Here is a 17,325-nt window from a genome sequence, read left to right as displayed (position 1 = left end):
TTGGACGTGACTGCGCGACTGAACTGAATTGAACTGAACTGACGTGCATGTATATGTTAATTCTTGGAGAAGGAAATGGCTACCCACTCCAGTATGCTTGTCTGGAGAATCCCCATGGTCAGAGGAGCCTGGCAGGCTACAGTCCATGAAGTTGCAGAGTCAGACACGACTTACCAAGTGAGCACAGCACATGTTACATCTCAGTTAAAAACTTTACAAGATAAGGAAAAAAAAAAAACCCAAATTTTATGTGCAGATGCATAATGATAAAATGAGGCCTGTAAATACTGATTGTCCCATAGTGATCTCCTTTCCCTAAATTGCTATAAATTGGACTAACTGGAAAACAGAAACAGTTTTCTAAAGAATACTTTCATTTATAAAAAATCATAGTTAATTTTCTAAATACTGAAATAACTAGTGGCAAGTAGGCTAAAGAGCACAATGAGAAAGCTGAAAGCTCAATAAATATTGTCATGTTTTTAATTTTTTTCTCAGTTTCAATTAAAATAATATGTAAATAGTTCCACTACTTGAGAAGGTAGCAAGTTGAAATGCTTATTATATTAGCCATTCTTGCGAAGAAATTCATTTGCAAGTTTACTTTTTAGACTGAAATAATACCACAACTACTATCAAAAAGAGCATATAACAATTGTATGAAAGTGAAGTCTCTCAGTCGGACACTACTCTTCACGACCCCATGGACTGTAGCCTACCAGGATCTTCCATCCATGGGATTTTCCAGACAAGAATACTGGAGTGGGTTGCCATTTCCTTCTCCAGGAGATCTTCCTGACCTAGGGATTGAACACAGGTCTCCAGCATTGTAGGTAGACGCTTTACCTTTTGAGCCACCAGGGAAGTCCATTTGTATAGACATTGACAATTTTCCCAAATCATTTAATATATAATTTGATATTGACTCCTATGTCGCTACATTTAAACTTTTTTTTTTTTTTTTTTGGTATGAGACTTCATGCAAATGGATTTGGATGAAATTAATTTTCAGAATAAAATAAAATAATGGTAATATTTAAGCCTAATTTTATATAATTCTTCACAATTTCTCAAGAACATTCAATATCTTGTATATAGAGTATGGAACACAGGAATAGTATACACATAAGATTATTAAACTCAGAAAAATAAATTTTTATTTCTATTTTTTAAATTCTGTTATAGTATGTTCTGTGTGCTGTGCTAATTTGCTTCAGTTTTGTCTGACTCTTCACTACGCCATGGACTATAGCCCACCAGGCTCCTCTGCCGATGGATTCTCCAGGCAAGAATACTGGAGCGGGTTGCCATTTTCTCCTCCAGATGATCTTTCTGACTTACACTGAATCTGCTTTTCTTGCATCTCCTGCACTGGCAGGTGATTCTTTACCACCTGGGTAGCCCAAGAACTTCTATCAGTTCAGTTCAGTCACTCAGTTGTGTCCAACTCTTTGCGACTGCAGCACACCAGGCCTCCCTGTTCATCACCAACTCCCAGAGTCTACTCAAACTCATGTCCATTGAGTCAGTGATGCCATCCAACCATCTCATCCTCTGTCGTCCGCTTCTCCTCCTGCCTTCAATCTTTTCCAGCATCAGGGTCTTTTCCAATGAGTCAGCCCTTGTCATCAGGTGGCCAAAGTATTGGAGTTCCAGCTTCAGCATCAGTCCTTCCAGTGAATATTCAGGACTGATTTAATTTAGGGTGGACTGGTTGGATCTCTTTGCAATCAAAGGGACTCTCAAGAGTCTTTTCCCTCCAACACCACAGTTCAAAAGATTCAGCGTGCAGTTCTTCAGTGCACAGCTTTCTCTATAGTCCGACTCTCACATCCATACATGACTACTGAAAAAACCATAGCCTTGACTAGACGGACCTTTGTTGGCAAAGTAATGTCTCTGCTTTTTAACATGCTGTCTAGGTTGGTCATAACTTTCCTTCCAAGGACTAAGCGTCTTTTAATTTCATGGCTGCAGTCACCGTCTGCAGTGAGTTCACTCTTGTCATCTCCTGTTTGACCACTTCCAATTTGCCTTGATTCATGGACCTGACATTCCAGGTTCCGATGCCATATTGCTCTTTACAGCATTGGACCTTGCTTCTATCACCAGTCACATCCACAACTTGGTATTGTTTTTGCTTTGGATCCAGCCCTTCATTCTTTCTGGAGTTATTTCTCCACTGATCTCCAGGAGCATATTGGGCACCTACTGACCTGGGGAGTTCCTCTTTCAGTGTCCTATCTTTTTACCTTTTCATACTGTTCATGGGGTTCTCAAAGCAAGAATATTGAAGTGGTTTGTCATTCCCTTCTCCAGTGAAGAGCTACTATATTATACTATAAAAAGAAACTGGCTGCTTAAGGGAGGAAAATAAATCTCTGTCTTAGAATTCTCAGACAAATGGCGAGTCTGTCGCAGATTTGTAGTTCATATTATTAGATTGAAAAATTAGGAACATAACAAAAATTAGTAACAAACTAAATATATATATATATATATATATATATATATATATATATATATATTAGTGTATATCCTGAAAGTAAATAAACCGAGTTAAGCATATTCTAAATGTCTTTAAATGACAAATACAATTAGTCAATGAGAAATCAATGAGGACTTCACCAATGAAATATTTGTTAGTACTCTATCAATTGTCATGTAAAATATCAGGAAAAAAATTGAGAATGAGCACTTGTAGCTCTAAACCCTGCACTTCATACATAAAACTGATTACTGTTTAATATCCATATTGAAAGAAATCACGGCTCAGATGATGTTTATATCACATAATTCCCTCTCAGCACTCAGAGAACCTCTATCAAATATGTGCTAATTTTATTTCATATGTGTAAACATAGAGTCTGCAATTTGGAAATGGTCCAAATCATTACAAAAATAAGTTACTGGCAGCATCTGGACTAGCCATGGCAAACTGGCATTGTGGTCATCTTTGATAGTAGGAGACCCTCAAGTCAGTGCAATCAATTTGTGTTCCTAAGATTTGAGGTTTCTTTGGCCTTCCCAGGTGGTGGTAGTGTGAAGAACTCACCTGCCAATGCAGGAGATGTAAGAGACATGGGTTCAATTCCTGGGTCATGAAGATCCCGTGGAAGAGGGCATGGCAACCCACTCTCATATTCTTGCCTGGCTTATCCCATGAACAGAGGGGGCTGGAGGGATACAATCAATAGGGTTGCAAAGAGTTGGACACAACTGAAGTGACTTGGCATGCACACAAGCATAGTACCACTATGGCTCTTTTTCTGGTGGCTCAGAGGTCAAGAATCCACCTGCAATGCAGGAGACATGTGTTCACTGGATCAGGAAGATCCCTCAGAAAAGTAAATGACAATCCACTCCAGTATTCTTGCCTAGGAAATCCCATGGAGGGCTACAGTCCATGGGGCCACAAAGAGTCGAACATGGCTAGTGGCTGAACAACAACTACCACAACAGAAACACGTGGTCATCAAAAAATGGAACTTAGCATGCTTTAAAACACACACACACACACACACACATATATATAATTAGGCCATGTAAATCATAATTATAAACACCATGGAGTTCATTTTTAATAATTTGGTTTTCCCTCCTTGTTGTTGTTTAGTTATTAAGTCATGTCCAACTCTTTTGTGACCCCATGGACTGTAGCCCACCAGGCTCCTCTGTCTGTGAGATTTCTCAGGCAAGAATACTGGAGTGGGCTGCCATTTCCTTCCCCAGAAGATCTTCCTGACCCAAGGATCGAACCCTCTTCTCCTGTATTGCAGGCAGATTTTTTTTCCACTGAATCACCAGGGAAGCACTTTCCCATGTAGAGCCTCCTATTAGTTAGAACATATACATATATGTTCTATATACATATACATACGTATATGTATATGTATATAGAACATATACAACATATACAAGAACATATACAACAATTTTCCCTGAGAAAAAAGCCAAATCCATGAACTGCTGTAATTTGGAAACATAGTGCTGAGACCTTACTTCTCCCATGCCTCTTGTTAGCCGTTTTGATGAAACTCAGTATTGACAGAATCCCCGGTGATCACATCCTCCAAAGGCCCAGAGCCAAATATAAACACAGGTCAGGAAACTAAGAGAGAGGAACAGACTTCCTTTTGGCACCAGGTAGGTGTTGCATTTATGTGTTCTAACAAAGGAATTATAAATGCCTTTCCACGTATCAAAAACACCAACTCTCAGTACATGCTGTGAATGGAAGGGGAAGAAAAATCACCTGCCTCAAATCTATTCTCATCATTGGAAATAGAACTGTCTCAATACAAGTCAACTAACTCTCTTGAAAGAATCAGTGGGCTTAGTCCATATTTCCTCAAGTAGCTGTGCTTAAAATTTCACATAACTATATAAATAAAAGAAATAATATATTCAAAGAAATTCTTTAAGAACTAAAACGAATTCTTGCAAACTGTTGAATTTTGTTAAATCTGAGGGAAAGAACAGTCATTTATTACCAAAGCTAATCTTGAAACTCAAAGATTAATTTATTTTATATACCTGAATTTATAGCAAAAGAAAAGTGCTGTTATAAGTCAGTATAGAGGAAAATTGCTGTTTATTAAGTGATCCTTGGTGACTCAGATAGTAAAGAATTTGCCTGTAATGTGGGAGACTTGTGTTTGATCTGTGGGTCCGAAAGATTGCCTGCAGAAGGGGATTCCACTCCAGTACTGTTGTCTGGAGAATTTCATGGACAGAAGAACCTGGCGGTCTATAGTCCATGGGGTTGGAAAGAGTCAGACATGACTGAGAAATTGACACTCAAGCAAAAAAGAAATATGAAATCAATGAAATAAGAAACTCATCATTAAAGAAAGTTAGTCAATGCAAAGTTAACAAAACGAAACCCAAAACAGCAAAGATACAAAAAGTGACTTTAGCCAAAAGCTGTTTGTCCTGTGTATCAACAGATAGTCTTATCTCTATTTTCCCTATTAGTTTTACTTTGAATATAAAGCAACTTTTCAGAGAGTACCTATGGTATACAACATGGCTTTCACATGTTTTCTTATTTAATTCCCATAACTACATCTGAGGAAGGGCTTTATGTGAAGCTAAGAGACATGAAACCACAGCTTAAGGTGGTAAAAAGTGTCTAGTCATTCTTTTTTACATCTTGTGCTTTGGTAACATGGACATAATCAAAGGTATTTTGTAACATGGTTTGCAGTATTTGAATTGCTATTAATAACTTACATCAGATCAGATCAGATCAGATCAGTCGCTCAGTCATGTCCGACTCTTTGGACCCCATGAATCGCAGCACACCAGGCCTCCCTGTCCATCACCAACTCCCAGAGTTCGCTCAGACTCACATCCATCGAGTCAGTGATGCCATCCAGCCATCTCATCCTCCATCGTCCCCTTCTCCTCCTGCCCCCAATCCCTCCCAGCATCAGAGTCTTTTCCAATGAGTCAACTCTTCGCATGAGGTGGCCAACATACTGGAGTTTCAGCTTTAGCATCGTTCCTTCCAAAGAAATCCCAGGGCTGATCTCCTTCAGAATGGACTGGTTGGATCTCAATAATTTTATTAAATAGCTTACTTTACACCACATTGATAATAAGGCATAGAGATCCAAACTCATTCATTATTCATTCAATACCAGGAAGTATTATTTCCAAAGCATGGATTTTTGGAACATAATATTCATTAATTTTTAATGAAAATATATTCAACTGTTAATTGGATGTGAAACACGTTCAACATGTTCTATATTTATTTATTTGTTGGCACTCACAAAACATAGTCATATACTATGCACTACTAAAAGTTCTGCAGTAAAGAAAACCTTCCTTAAAAATTGTTTAATCAAGTATTTCCCCAATATATTAAATATCAAAACCTTGATTTTTAAAATTTATTTATTTTTAATTAAAGGATAATTGCTTTACAAGAACCTTGACTTTTATGTACTTTGAGTTATATGATAAAAACCTAAAAGAACATAATGATCTAACTATTCCTGGATAATTATACCTGAGTGAAAATTCACTCCAGTGTTCTTGCCTGGAGAATCCCAGGGACTGCAGAGCCTGGTGGGCTGCCATCTATGGGGTCACACAGAGTCGGACATGACTGAAGTGACTTAGCAGCAGCAGCAAAAATTCAGATATGGGATGAAATATGACAAAAGCATATGCATTATACTTGAAATTAGATTTGAGACTTTTTGACCACCAGGATTAAAAAATATTGAAAGTTTTCTATCTTAATTTAAAAATCTGATATGGACTAATTCAAGCCATTGGATAATAAAATGGGAAATCAGGATGAAATAATAAATATCTATTGGAGGAGCAAAGAATGACTTCCTGCAGTGAGTGAGTTTTAACAATTAAGGTATGTTAGGATAGACAGTTTTAAAATTTGTTACTTTCTATATTCTAGATGCCCATAATTATCATTTTCCATTTTTATGGATAATCATTAATTTTATTAGGTGATATTATATACATGCATATATATATGCATATATATTCTATTCATTTGTTATTTTTATTGCTCAACATATGTTTTTTGTCTAAGTGGAAAAGTTGTTATAGAGAATAATTTTGCTAGATGTCCCAATAATTTATCTGTTAAATACTGATTTTTTTTTTTTTTTTTTTGCTCTTTGTTAACAAATGTACTTTCTTTAAATATGAGATTCTTGTCTATGTCTGGAATTTGGACTATACTGTTATCCAGGATCTATCTCCTGAATTTTCTTTTTTAAATATAGGGCTCTTCATGAGGAATTTAATTTCTCTAGTGGTTCTTGTATGGTGGATAATGCCAGGTTACATGCACTGGTGACACTTTGTACCAAATAAAGTTTTATATCTGGTAAACTTTTCATACTAAAAAGAATTAGATTATTATACATTCAGATCAGATCAGATCAGTTGCTCAGTCGTGTCCGACTCTTTGGACTCCATGAATCGCAGCATGCCAGGCCTCCCTGTCGATCACCAACTCCTGGAGTTCACTCAGACTCATGTCCATCGAGTCAGTGATGCTATCCAGCCATCTCATCCTCTGTTGTCCCCTTCTCCTCCTGCCCCCAATCCCTCCCAGCATCAGAGTCTTTTCCAATGAGTCAACTCTTCACATAGGTGGCCAAAGTACTGGAGTTTCAGCTTTAGCATTATTCCTTCCAAAGAAATCCCGGGGCTGATCTTTAGAATGGACTGGTTGGCTCTCCTTGCAGTCCAAGGGACTCTCAAAAGTCTTCTCCAACACCACAGTTCAAAAGCATCAATTCTTCAGCACTCAGCCTTCTTCACAGTCCAACTCTCACATCCATACATGACCACAGGAAAAACCATAGCCTTGACTAGATGGACCTTTGTTGGCAAAGTAACGCCTCTGCTTTTGAATATGCTATCTAGGTTGGTCATAACTTTCCTTCCAAGGAGTAAGCGTCTTTTAATTTCATGGCTGCAGTCAACATCTGCAGTTATACATTACTATTATTATTATTGAGGCTTCCCTGGTTGCTCAGGCAGTAAATAATCTGCCTACAATGCAGGAGACCCAGGTCCCATCCCTGGGTCAGGAGGATCCTCTGGAGAAAGCAGTGTCAACACAGTCCAGTGTTCCTGCTTGCAGAACTCCCTGAACAGAGGAGCCTGGCAGGTTTACAGTTCATGGGTCCACAAAGAGCTGAACAAGACTGACTGCCTAGCACTTCACTTTCACTTTCAGCTTATTATTATTAACTAAAACCATGCAGTTTTCTAAAGCTACTAGCAGACGGAATTCATATATTCAAGTTGTTCCTTTGCTTATTTTCTTTCTTCTCTTACCCTCTGCAGATCCGTCTTAGAGGAGTCACATAAATGGCTGACAGCAATGTCAGTGGGATAACTGAATTCATCCTCCTGGGGCTGACTGATAACCCGGAACTGAATACAGTCCTATTTGTGGTGTTTCTCTTAATCTATCTCATTACTGTCCTGGGCAATGTCTGGATCATCACCATCATCCTGGTTAGTGATCAGCTCCACTCTCCCAAGTACTTTTTCCTTAGCCAGTTGGCTTTCCTGGATTTCTGCTATTCCTCAGTCTTCATTCCTAAGCTGTTGGTGAACTACGTAGCAGGACAGAAAGTTATCTCCTACAGTGGTTGCCTCCTGCAATACTCCTTTGTCAGCTTGTTCCTGACCACGGAATGCTTCCTCTTGGCTGCCATGGCCTATGATCGGTACCTTGCCATCTGCCGCCCTCTTCACTATAAAGGTCTCATGACACCCACCTTCTGCATCCACCTGGTCACTGCCTCCTATCTACTGGGCTGTGCCAACTCACTCACCCACCTGTCTGGTTTGCTCAGTCTGTCCTTCTGTGGACACAATGTCATTAACCACTATTTCTGTGATATCCCACTGCTTTTCCAACTTGCCTGTTCTGACACCCATTACAGTGAGGCTTTATTTACCATCCTCTCTGGAGCCACATCAGTGGCTACCTTTCTGATGGTGGTTAGTTCTTATCTGGGAATCCTTCTCACAGTCCTGAAGACACGGTCTTTGAGAAGCAGATACAAAGCCTTCTCCACATGTGCCTCCCACCTAACGATAGTGAGTGTCTTCTATGGAACAGTGATTTTTACTTATTTGGGGACCAGCTCTAGCTACCCAGACGAGAAAGCCAAAATCTTGTCTGTGTTCTATACCCTTTTGCTGCCAATACTAAATCTTCTGATATACGGCATAAGGAACACAGAAGCCAAAGAAGCAATGAAAAGAATTATCATGAGAAAAATATTTGCTCAGTGACTATGATTTTCAAGCAGAAACTTTTAACAATAGTAGTTGATGCTACATATGGATACATTATTAAATATGTGAGAGAATTTTGGAGAAAAGAAGGATGATATTTTAAATTTAGCATATGCACAAAGATACTTTTCATTGGCGTTTGGAAATAGATGCCCAAACATTATATCACATTTTATGTGTGTGCATATACATTCATACATATGCAATACTTTCTGTCACGAAGGAAGAAACCGTTTCTTTTACTTTCTTAGGTTTATTAATTAAAGGACTGTGGATTAAATTGACAAAAGGTAGATTAATGGGAGAATAAATGAAGTTTATTCATATGAACATCAGGAAGTTCACGGTTCACATATTGCTGAAGCCTGGCTTGAAGAATTTTGAGCATTACTTTACTAGAGTGTGAGATGAGTGCAATTGTGCGGTAGTTTGAGCATTCTTTAGCATTGCCTTTCTTTGGGGTTGGAATGAAAACTGACCTTTTCCAGTCCTGTGGCCACTGCTGAGTTTTCCAAATTTGCTGGCATTTGAGTGCAGCACTTTCACAGCATCAATAATTCAATAATGTGACAATATAGGAAAGGAAGAGTGAGAAATGGCTTCTGTGAGAAAAACAAATGGGCTTATAAGGGAAGAGATGGGAGATAAGAAATCTTGGGGCATCATTTATTTAAGATAGAGGCAGGTGGCCTTCTCTGTCTTTTCCTGGAAGACAAAGAAGCCCCAAAGAGAGGTGGTTTATGGCAGCCTCACTCTCAGAAGTTCTGCCTTCAGTCAGATAAAGGAATCTCTGAGAAGTCTCTCTACATTGAATCCAAAGTATCTCCAGTATACAATAATTTTATACCACTGTACACTTTGGATTCCTTCAATTCCAAAATTATTATTTTGAATCTCTTCTAACTTCTTCTGTAAGAAACTGACACCATCTTCTACAGGTTGTTTAGTTATAAAATATGATTTTCAGTTTTGATTGAATAATAATGAACCAGTAGATGATAATCACACAAACACCCACACATACATGCTTCTATACAAAGCACTTCCCCCCAAAAATCAGTTACAGACAGTGGTCTCAATTTTCCTTCTTTTTTAAACTCTATAGGAACTAATCCATTTTGTAGTTGAGGAAACAAAGGATCAATGGAGTTAAAAGCTTGATCAATGGAGAACACAGGTATACCTGTGGCGGATTCATTTCGATATTTGGCAAAACTAATACAATATTATAAAGTTTAAAAATAAAATAAAATAAAAAAAAAATGAACTATCATCTGAGGATCCAAATGTTAAACCCCTAGTTACTGTTTCTAAGTTAACTGGAACAAATAAACAAAAAGGAAAGATTAAAAAAAAAAAAAAGCTTGATCAAGATCAAAAAAATCAAGATTTCAGAAGTAGAATTCAAGCACGCATATGTTCATATATTAGAATATAGTCCTCCTACCATTTTACATAAACAAATAGAATTCCCTATATGTATTTTGTAATTCCATATCAACCTACAGAAGACACCAACACAACATTGTACATCAATTATACTCCAATAAAAATTTTTTAAAATGTATAAAAATAAACAACAAAAAATCGTGATTAGTGTGAAAGTCAAACCGTAGAGAAAGCAGTTCAATAAATGTGGATGTGTGGTTGTAATAGATTATTACAAAGCATTTATATTAAGGACATGAGATACTGACTGAATGTGTGCTTAGTCATTCAGTCATGTCTGACTCTTTGCAACCCAGTGGACTGTAGACCACCATACTCCTCTGTCCTTGGGGATTCTCCAGGCAAGAATACTGGAGTAGGCTTGCTCCATGCAAGATCCAGGGGATCTTCCCAACCCAGGGATGAAACTCAAGTCGTCCACATTGCAGGCAGATTCTTTACCATCTGAGCCACCAGGGAACTGATTGAATATATCAAAATCCACTAAGGTATCTATTGAATACCTGGTAAAATCTTAATACCATGCAGCATATTTTATAATTTAATTTAATTTTCACAAACGTGTAAGGTGGGTAGTACTGTCACTTTGCAGACAAGGACACTGTGAATCAACGTGATAAGAAATGCTTACATGGCCATAAAGCTAGCAAATGGTTTTTCTGAACACAAACTCAGAATTATGTTTCCCAGTTCCAAACATCTTCAACTAAAGCATAGAGTCTTCATTTATAAAATTATGATTAGAAAGACTTGAAACTTAAAAACATTAAAAATGTTAAAAACTTTTATATATTCTTAAGGGAAAAATATAAATGCACGCACGAAAATGAAATGCAAGTGAAAATAAAATATCCTGGATTCCAAACACCCTACTCTCATAAAAGATAATGCGTCCTTGGAAAAGTGGTTGTTTCCCCAGGAAAATATAAAATAAACCTGGAGTACCTTGCGCTTCCAGGGTGTAGGAAGTAAAAATAAAACAAAGAGAAATGACAAGCATGTACAAACAACAGTGCACAGAGGAACAGTGATGTCCCCACTAACAAAGCTAGAACAATTTGAACAACAAAGTAAGTGATGACAGTGTTGGATAATAACCTCAAAGGACAAAGCACTTATAAACAAGTACGTACTGGTATAAATAAATGCATAAGAACCACTCTCCCTTAGAGGACATTTTCAATTAAAATACATTGAAAGAATATGGGAAATGGAAATTTACTATGAAAGCACCACTGTGATATTCATTAGATGTAGCTTATTGATGGATTCCAAAAAGTATCAATGAAATAACCTTACATAGTCTGTTTTCTTACATATATATGAAATTGTATAAAAGACATAGTAAATGATATCAATTTAAGTAAGAATGTTCATACTGCATATATATGTAATTATATATTCATATTAATTTATGTAAATTACATAATAAGGAATCATATTTTTACAGTAAAGAATTCAGGCAGACACTACCTTAACTAAGTGACCAAGTTTAATATTACTAGAAATATTGATCAATGTAATGTATCCTCTGATAATATGAAAAAGGCATATATATGGGCCTTTGGTACTTTTTCCCATAATGAATAATTTCAAGTTAGTCATGAGAAAAAACCAGGCTAACTTAAATTGAGAGACATTTTTCAAAATACTTGACCAATTTCTTTAAAATACATCAAGATCATGAAGGAAAAGGAAAGGAAAAGAGGCAATCACTGATAACAGAAAACTAAAGAGATAAGACATTAACTGTGTTGCCAAAAAAATGACCTCTCTTTGCTAATATTGAAAAGAAATATGGAGACAGAGTTTTGGAGGTGTAGAAAGGAGTAGCTATATTACTTTGCCAGTCAAAGGGGAACCACAGCAAACTAATACTTCCAAGACTGCACCCCCTTCCTCAGAAGTTGGAAGAAGTCTTATAGTCTCAGGATGGAAAGTGGGGCTGAAGACAAAGATCAGGGTTGATGTGGTCTTGTATTCTTCTCCTCCTGGAGGCATTGAGATCTTTAGGGTGATTCCAGGACCTCAGGTGATTCTAGGACAGGTTCTGATGTTTCTTGAGATCATCATCCTGTAATACTCTTTCTGGAATGAAGAATGCCCTCAGAGGAAAGGACTGTTAAGAGAGTGTTGTCTTGGAGGGGTGTAGCTAGAGGGTAAACATTTTCAGAGTGCAATTAAGCAAGAAAGAGAGGAAGAACAAACATCTGTAGGTTAAATGGGTGGAGAAAACAAGAGCTGAAGAAAGGCTAACATAATGGGGTGCCTCAACAGTGTCTGCGAGAGCAACTGCTGCATGCTATGCTGACTCAGATCTTGGAACAGGAAAAAAGAAATTAGTGTAAACACTGGTAAAATTAAGTAAACTCTTTAATTTATTTCTTCTTTATGCTAATAATTATGCTATAATCATGTAAGCTGTTAGCGTTCCTGAGCAAGGTAAGGTGCATCTGTAAGTCTGAAAATATCTAATAAAAAGTAAAAATATAGCTGATTAACAGCCAGAACCCAAAGTGGGTTTATTTTCTTGTTATTGTTGTTTACTGGCTAAATCACATCTGACTCTTTGCAACCCCATGGCCTGCAGCATACCAAGCTCCTGTCATTCACTATTGCTCAAATTCACGTCCGTTGAGTCAGTAATGCTCTCAACCATCTCATCCTCTGCCACTCACTTCTGTTGCCTTCAATCTTTCCCAGCATCAGGGTCTTTTCTTCACATCAGGTCTTCTTGTCTTCACATCAGGTGGCCAAAGTTTGGAGCTTCAGCATTAGTCCTTCCAATGAATATTCAGGGTTGATTTCCTTTAGAATTGACTGGTTGGATCTCCTTGCAGTCCAAGGCACTCTTAAGAGTCTTCTCCAGCATCACAATTCGAAAGCATCAGTTCTTTAGCACTCAGCCTTCTTTGTGGTCTAAGTCTCACATGGTGTAACTCACGGTCTAACTCAGTCCCTACATGGCTAATGGAAAAGCCACAGCTCTGATTTTATGGATCTTTGTCAGCAAAGTGACATCTCTGCTTTCTAATACACTGTCTAGGTTTGTCACAGCTTTTCTTCCAAGGAGCAAGAATTTTTCAGTTTCATAGCTGCAGTCACTTCCTGCAGTGATTTTGGAGCCCAAGAAAATAAAATCTGTCAATAAAATCTTCCACTATTTCCCCTTCTATTTTCCATGAAGTGATGGGACTAGATGTCATGATCTTCATTTGTTTGTTTGTTTTAATGTTGAGTTTCAAGGCAGTTTTTTTCACTCTCTTATAAATGGGTTTATAAGATATATGAACTGAATTGAGCAAGCATTTATTACATAGTAAAGAACCCTCCTGCTAAGGCAGCAGACATGAGCCGTGGGTTCCATCCTGGGTTGGGAAGATCCCCTGGAGGAGGGCCCAGGAACCCACTCCAGTATTCTTGCCTGGAGAATCCCCATGGACAGAGGAGCCTGGTGAGCTGCAGTCCATGGGTTGCAAAGGGCTGGACATGACTGAAGTGACTTAGCATGCACGCACACACTTACTCTATAGCACAGCCAAACAAAGTCCCTAAACCAATTAAGCAATGGCAGCCACGATAACTTTAGCTTATCAAACATCAGAATTTTGAAGAACTGAGACAAATTATGAAACTTGAAGGAGGCAACCGACTCTAAGGGATGCAAAAGTAGAGATGATTTTATTCTCATCTTTGTTTTCCCACATAAAGCACAGTTGCTGCTAAGTCACGTCGGTCGTGTCCAACTCTGTGCGGCCCCATAGATGGCAGCCCAACAGGCTCCTCTGTCCCTGGGATTCTCCAGGCAAGAATACTGGAGTGGGTTGCCATTTCCTTCTCCAATAAACCGCAATGAACCTTAAACATATCGAACAAGATTAAATGATTAAAAGTTTAAATGTTCTTCGTAGTTTCCAGACCATCCCTAATTCTGCTACACCATAAACTGCAGGTACTGAACGAATGTTCAAAACCACGGGTATATGTGGCAGATCCATGTTGATGTATGGCAAAACCAATACAATATTGTAAAGTAATTAACCTCCAATTAAAATAAATTTATATTAAAAAAAAAACATACTCCATAATCTCTGCTGTCAAAAGGAGGTGTTTATCTTGTCTCATAATTTCACAATGATACAGGAAAACAGGTTTCCCACTAGGCTGTTAATAAACTGCGAAATGGCAGTAAAGTACAGATCGGGGAAATGGCACGTAACAACGGGTCTACCTAGCCAACTACGTCTATGCAACTCTCCCGGTGAGAAAGGTAAAGAGACAAGCCGCTCAGAGTCCGAGAGATGCGGAGACAACATTTCTAACCCAGCACAGTTAGAAAGCACCGTATCTGTTATTTAATAGTTGCTCGATAAAAGTATGTTGAAAGAAGTAAGATAATGGATGGAAATTTGATATTTACAGCCCAATGTTTTAAAAGTCTAAGTTTTTCAAGATACATACTAGAGGGGGGGAAATGTAGTACAATTTCTTGCTTCCTAATGTCTTAATTTGCTGTCCACCTTTAACTGATATGGCCCATGCATAATAGATTTTATTTCTCTTTTTAAATCTATAGTGCAACAAGTAGAATTAGAGATGTGTTTTTTTTCTTCCCCAATGAAAAATCTGTCATGTTTCATCATTGTAATACTAAATCCCTTCTAAAGGTAAGTAAAATAATAAAATATAATGATACCAATTGAAAAGTAACTTAATTAGATAAATCTGTGAGATTCTTCTAAGCTAGTATTTGGAAAGAGTCCATGGACCTGAGACACTTTAAAAATTTCACCTTTGTGGGTCAGTCACAGATTTACTAACCTAGAATCTTTATAGAGTGTGTCCTACCAAGCTGATTAGAAAATAAAGAAACAATAATAATATAATTAAATTGTTTCAAATTTCTGACCATTCCACTGAGCATGAAACTCAGAGCACAAACTTTAAGATTTTTTGTTTATTTTTCTAGATGGCGTACTTATTCTCAATTAGTTATTTTGTGTACATACAATGGAGCAAGTCAATTAAAAATCACTGAATGCCTGCAATAAAAAAAAAAAAAAGCATACATGATTTATCAACCTGGGTGGTAACATGATTTCAATGTTAAATCAGTAGATAGGAAGATGCACTTCTCTTTTGGGAGAGTTACCTGGGAAGCTTAGAAAGGGGCAGTAGTTATCTGATATTTTCTAATACCATGAATCTCATATACATTTCATATTGTAGAAAAGCTGTTATATATATTTATATATAATATGAATAATATAATATATATATAACACTTTAATAACAAAATCTTAAATGTATAAAATAAAAACAAATATAATAAATATAATGTTAATAATTTAAATGTATAATAAAAATAAATATAATTTTGAAAACCATATTAAATTGCACTTTTCAGTATGCCTATGGACATTTAAACAAATACACACAATAAGGGCTATTTATTTCCAAACTTTTTCACTGTGGATGTATCCCATGCAAATTAAAAATAAACCTTGGGGTACAATTAAAATATAAATCTCAAGAGATGAAAGGTGCTAATTGACCAGTTTCTTTATGATATATATTTGTGAGTTTAAACAGAGATTTTGATACAAAAAGACAGTTTAAGACTAGATTTCTGAAGATAATTCTTTGTCATAAGAATGCTTTATAAAAACACTGAGAACAAAAATAATTCTGAATGTAAATCTAAATTTGAACTAAAAAATAGATTTGAATTCTTGAGAAGGTACATACAGATAAACAATCACTTTGCTATTTTGGCTCATATTTTATCCCATCATTGGAAGGTGATATATGTATTTTCCATAATTGTCATGAAAACCACCACCATTTTCCCCATCAACTTCCTGATATCATTAGGGGTCCATTATGTTAGAAATAGAGCTCTGTGATAAGCCCAGTGGCAGCAAAAACAGCAACAGATCCAAGTCATCTTACTGGGAATTCACAGAGTTCAGAATTATAGGTGAGAAAAATATAGTTATGTGCCAAAAATTATGATGAATTTTGCAAGTATTAAGCAATGTTTTCTCTTGCTATTGTCTGATCATAAACCTGAAAAAAGGTAGAAGAGTCCTGAGTGAAAAGAGAGTTTCCTTTTGATGACTAAATCCCAGGTAAGTCTCATTTTATCACCCTCTTCTTTTAATTATTGTGTAGTTATGTGCGTTTCTCACATTGACACAGTTTTTATTTTTATACACCTGCAGCTTCCAGTATGCTTTAAGAAAAGTGCCTTTAATGACAGCCAAGACAAAATGTCTTCATTGACTAAATGCTAAATAAAGGAATGAGTGCATAAGTAAATAGGAACACTGTGAACATGAGAGATACTAAGGGATTAAGTATACTTTATATAACATAAGATTCCTTTGGGCTACTCAAGCAGAGTGCCACATGTCTGAAATAAACTTATCACATGCTTATGTCAATGTAACTAGGAAAATAAGTTATTTAATTTTTAGTGAAATCACTTTATATTTAAATTTTCTGTTTTAAATACAACAAATCATTCATTTTACCATTTGTAGGCTTCTTCACATCATATTATTGAGTTGAATCCTGTTATTGGCAACGAATTAGTTATTGCCTGATGTTGTAGATAACCAAATGTTTCATTCTGTCAATAAACCTGATTCTAACCACAGAGGCAAAACAATTTGGCTGCATCATAGACTATGTTCCCCATTTAGAAATGTTCACCAATAGAAACAAAGGGTATGTGATAGAAAAAAAAAAGTAGAGAGGATTTTAGCATTAACATATAAAATAAACAAGATGTTTCTTTCCTTTTATAATAACATATAAGTCCCCTACATATGAATGAGTTCTGTTCCTAGAGCACATTGGGAAGTCCAGTTTGTTCATTAAGTCCAACAAAGTTAAGTTAGGTACCTAGCTAACACAATCAGCTATATAGTTTTGTCCTGTAGTAGGTTTATAATAATTTTTGCACAAATAATGCATAAAAAACAAACACAAAAGAGAAAGAAAACATTTTTAGTCTTACAGAACAGTACCTTGAAAAGCACAGTACTACAGAACAACAGCTGGCAT

At 36.7% G+C, this 17,325-nt stretch overlaps 1 protein-coding gene across 1 annotated transcript; it reads left to right on the top strand.

The window, feature by feature from the left end:
- The first annotated feature begins 7,863 nt into the window (after nucleotides 1-7,863).
- On the top strand, nucleotides 7,864-8,802 carry LOC113904600 (olfactory receptor 1052-like). The gene has a single exon (XM_027561728.1). It carries the CDS (start codon nucleotides 7,864-7,866, stop codon nucleotides 8,800-8,802), a length of 939 nt encoding a protein of 312 aa, XP_027417529.1.
- Nucleotides 8,803-17,325: the final 8,523 nt, after the last annotated feature.

This window comes from Bos indicus x Bos taurus, chromosome 15 (genome assembly GCF_003369695.1).
Source record: "Bos indicus x Bos taurus breed Angus x Brahman F1 hybrid chromosome 15, Bos_hybrid_MaternalHap_v2.0, whole genome shotgun sequence".
NCBI lineage: Eukaryota > Metazoa > Chordata > Mammalia > Artiodactyla > Bovidae > Bos > Bos indicus x Bos taurus.
This window is presented reverse-complemented; position numbering and strand designations above follow the sequence as displayed.

Coding starts and splice junctions, on each gene's coding strand:
- LOC113904600 (XM_027561728.1), top strand. CDS start 7,864: ATGGCTGACAGCAATGTCAGTGGGATAACTGAATTCATCCTCCTGGGG.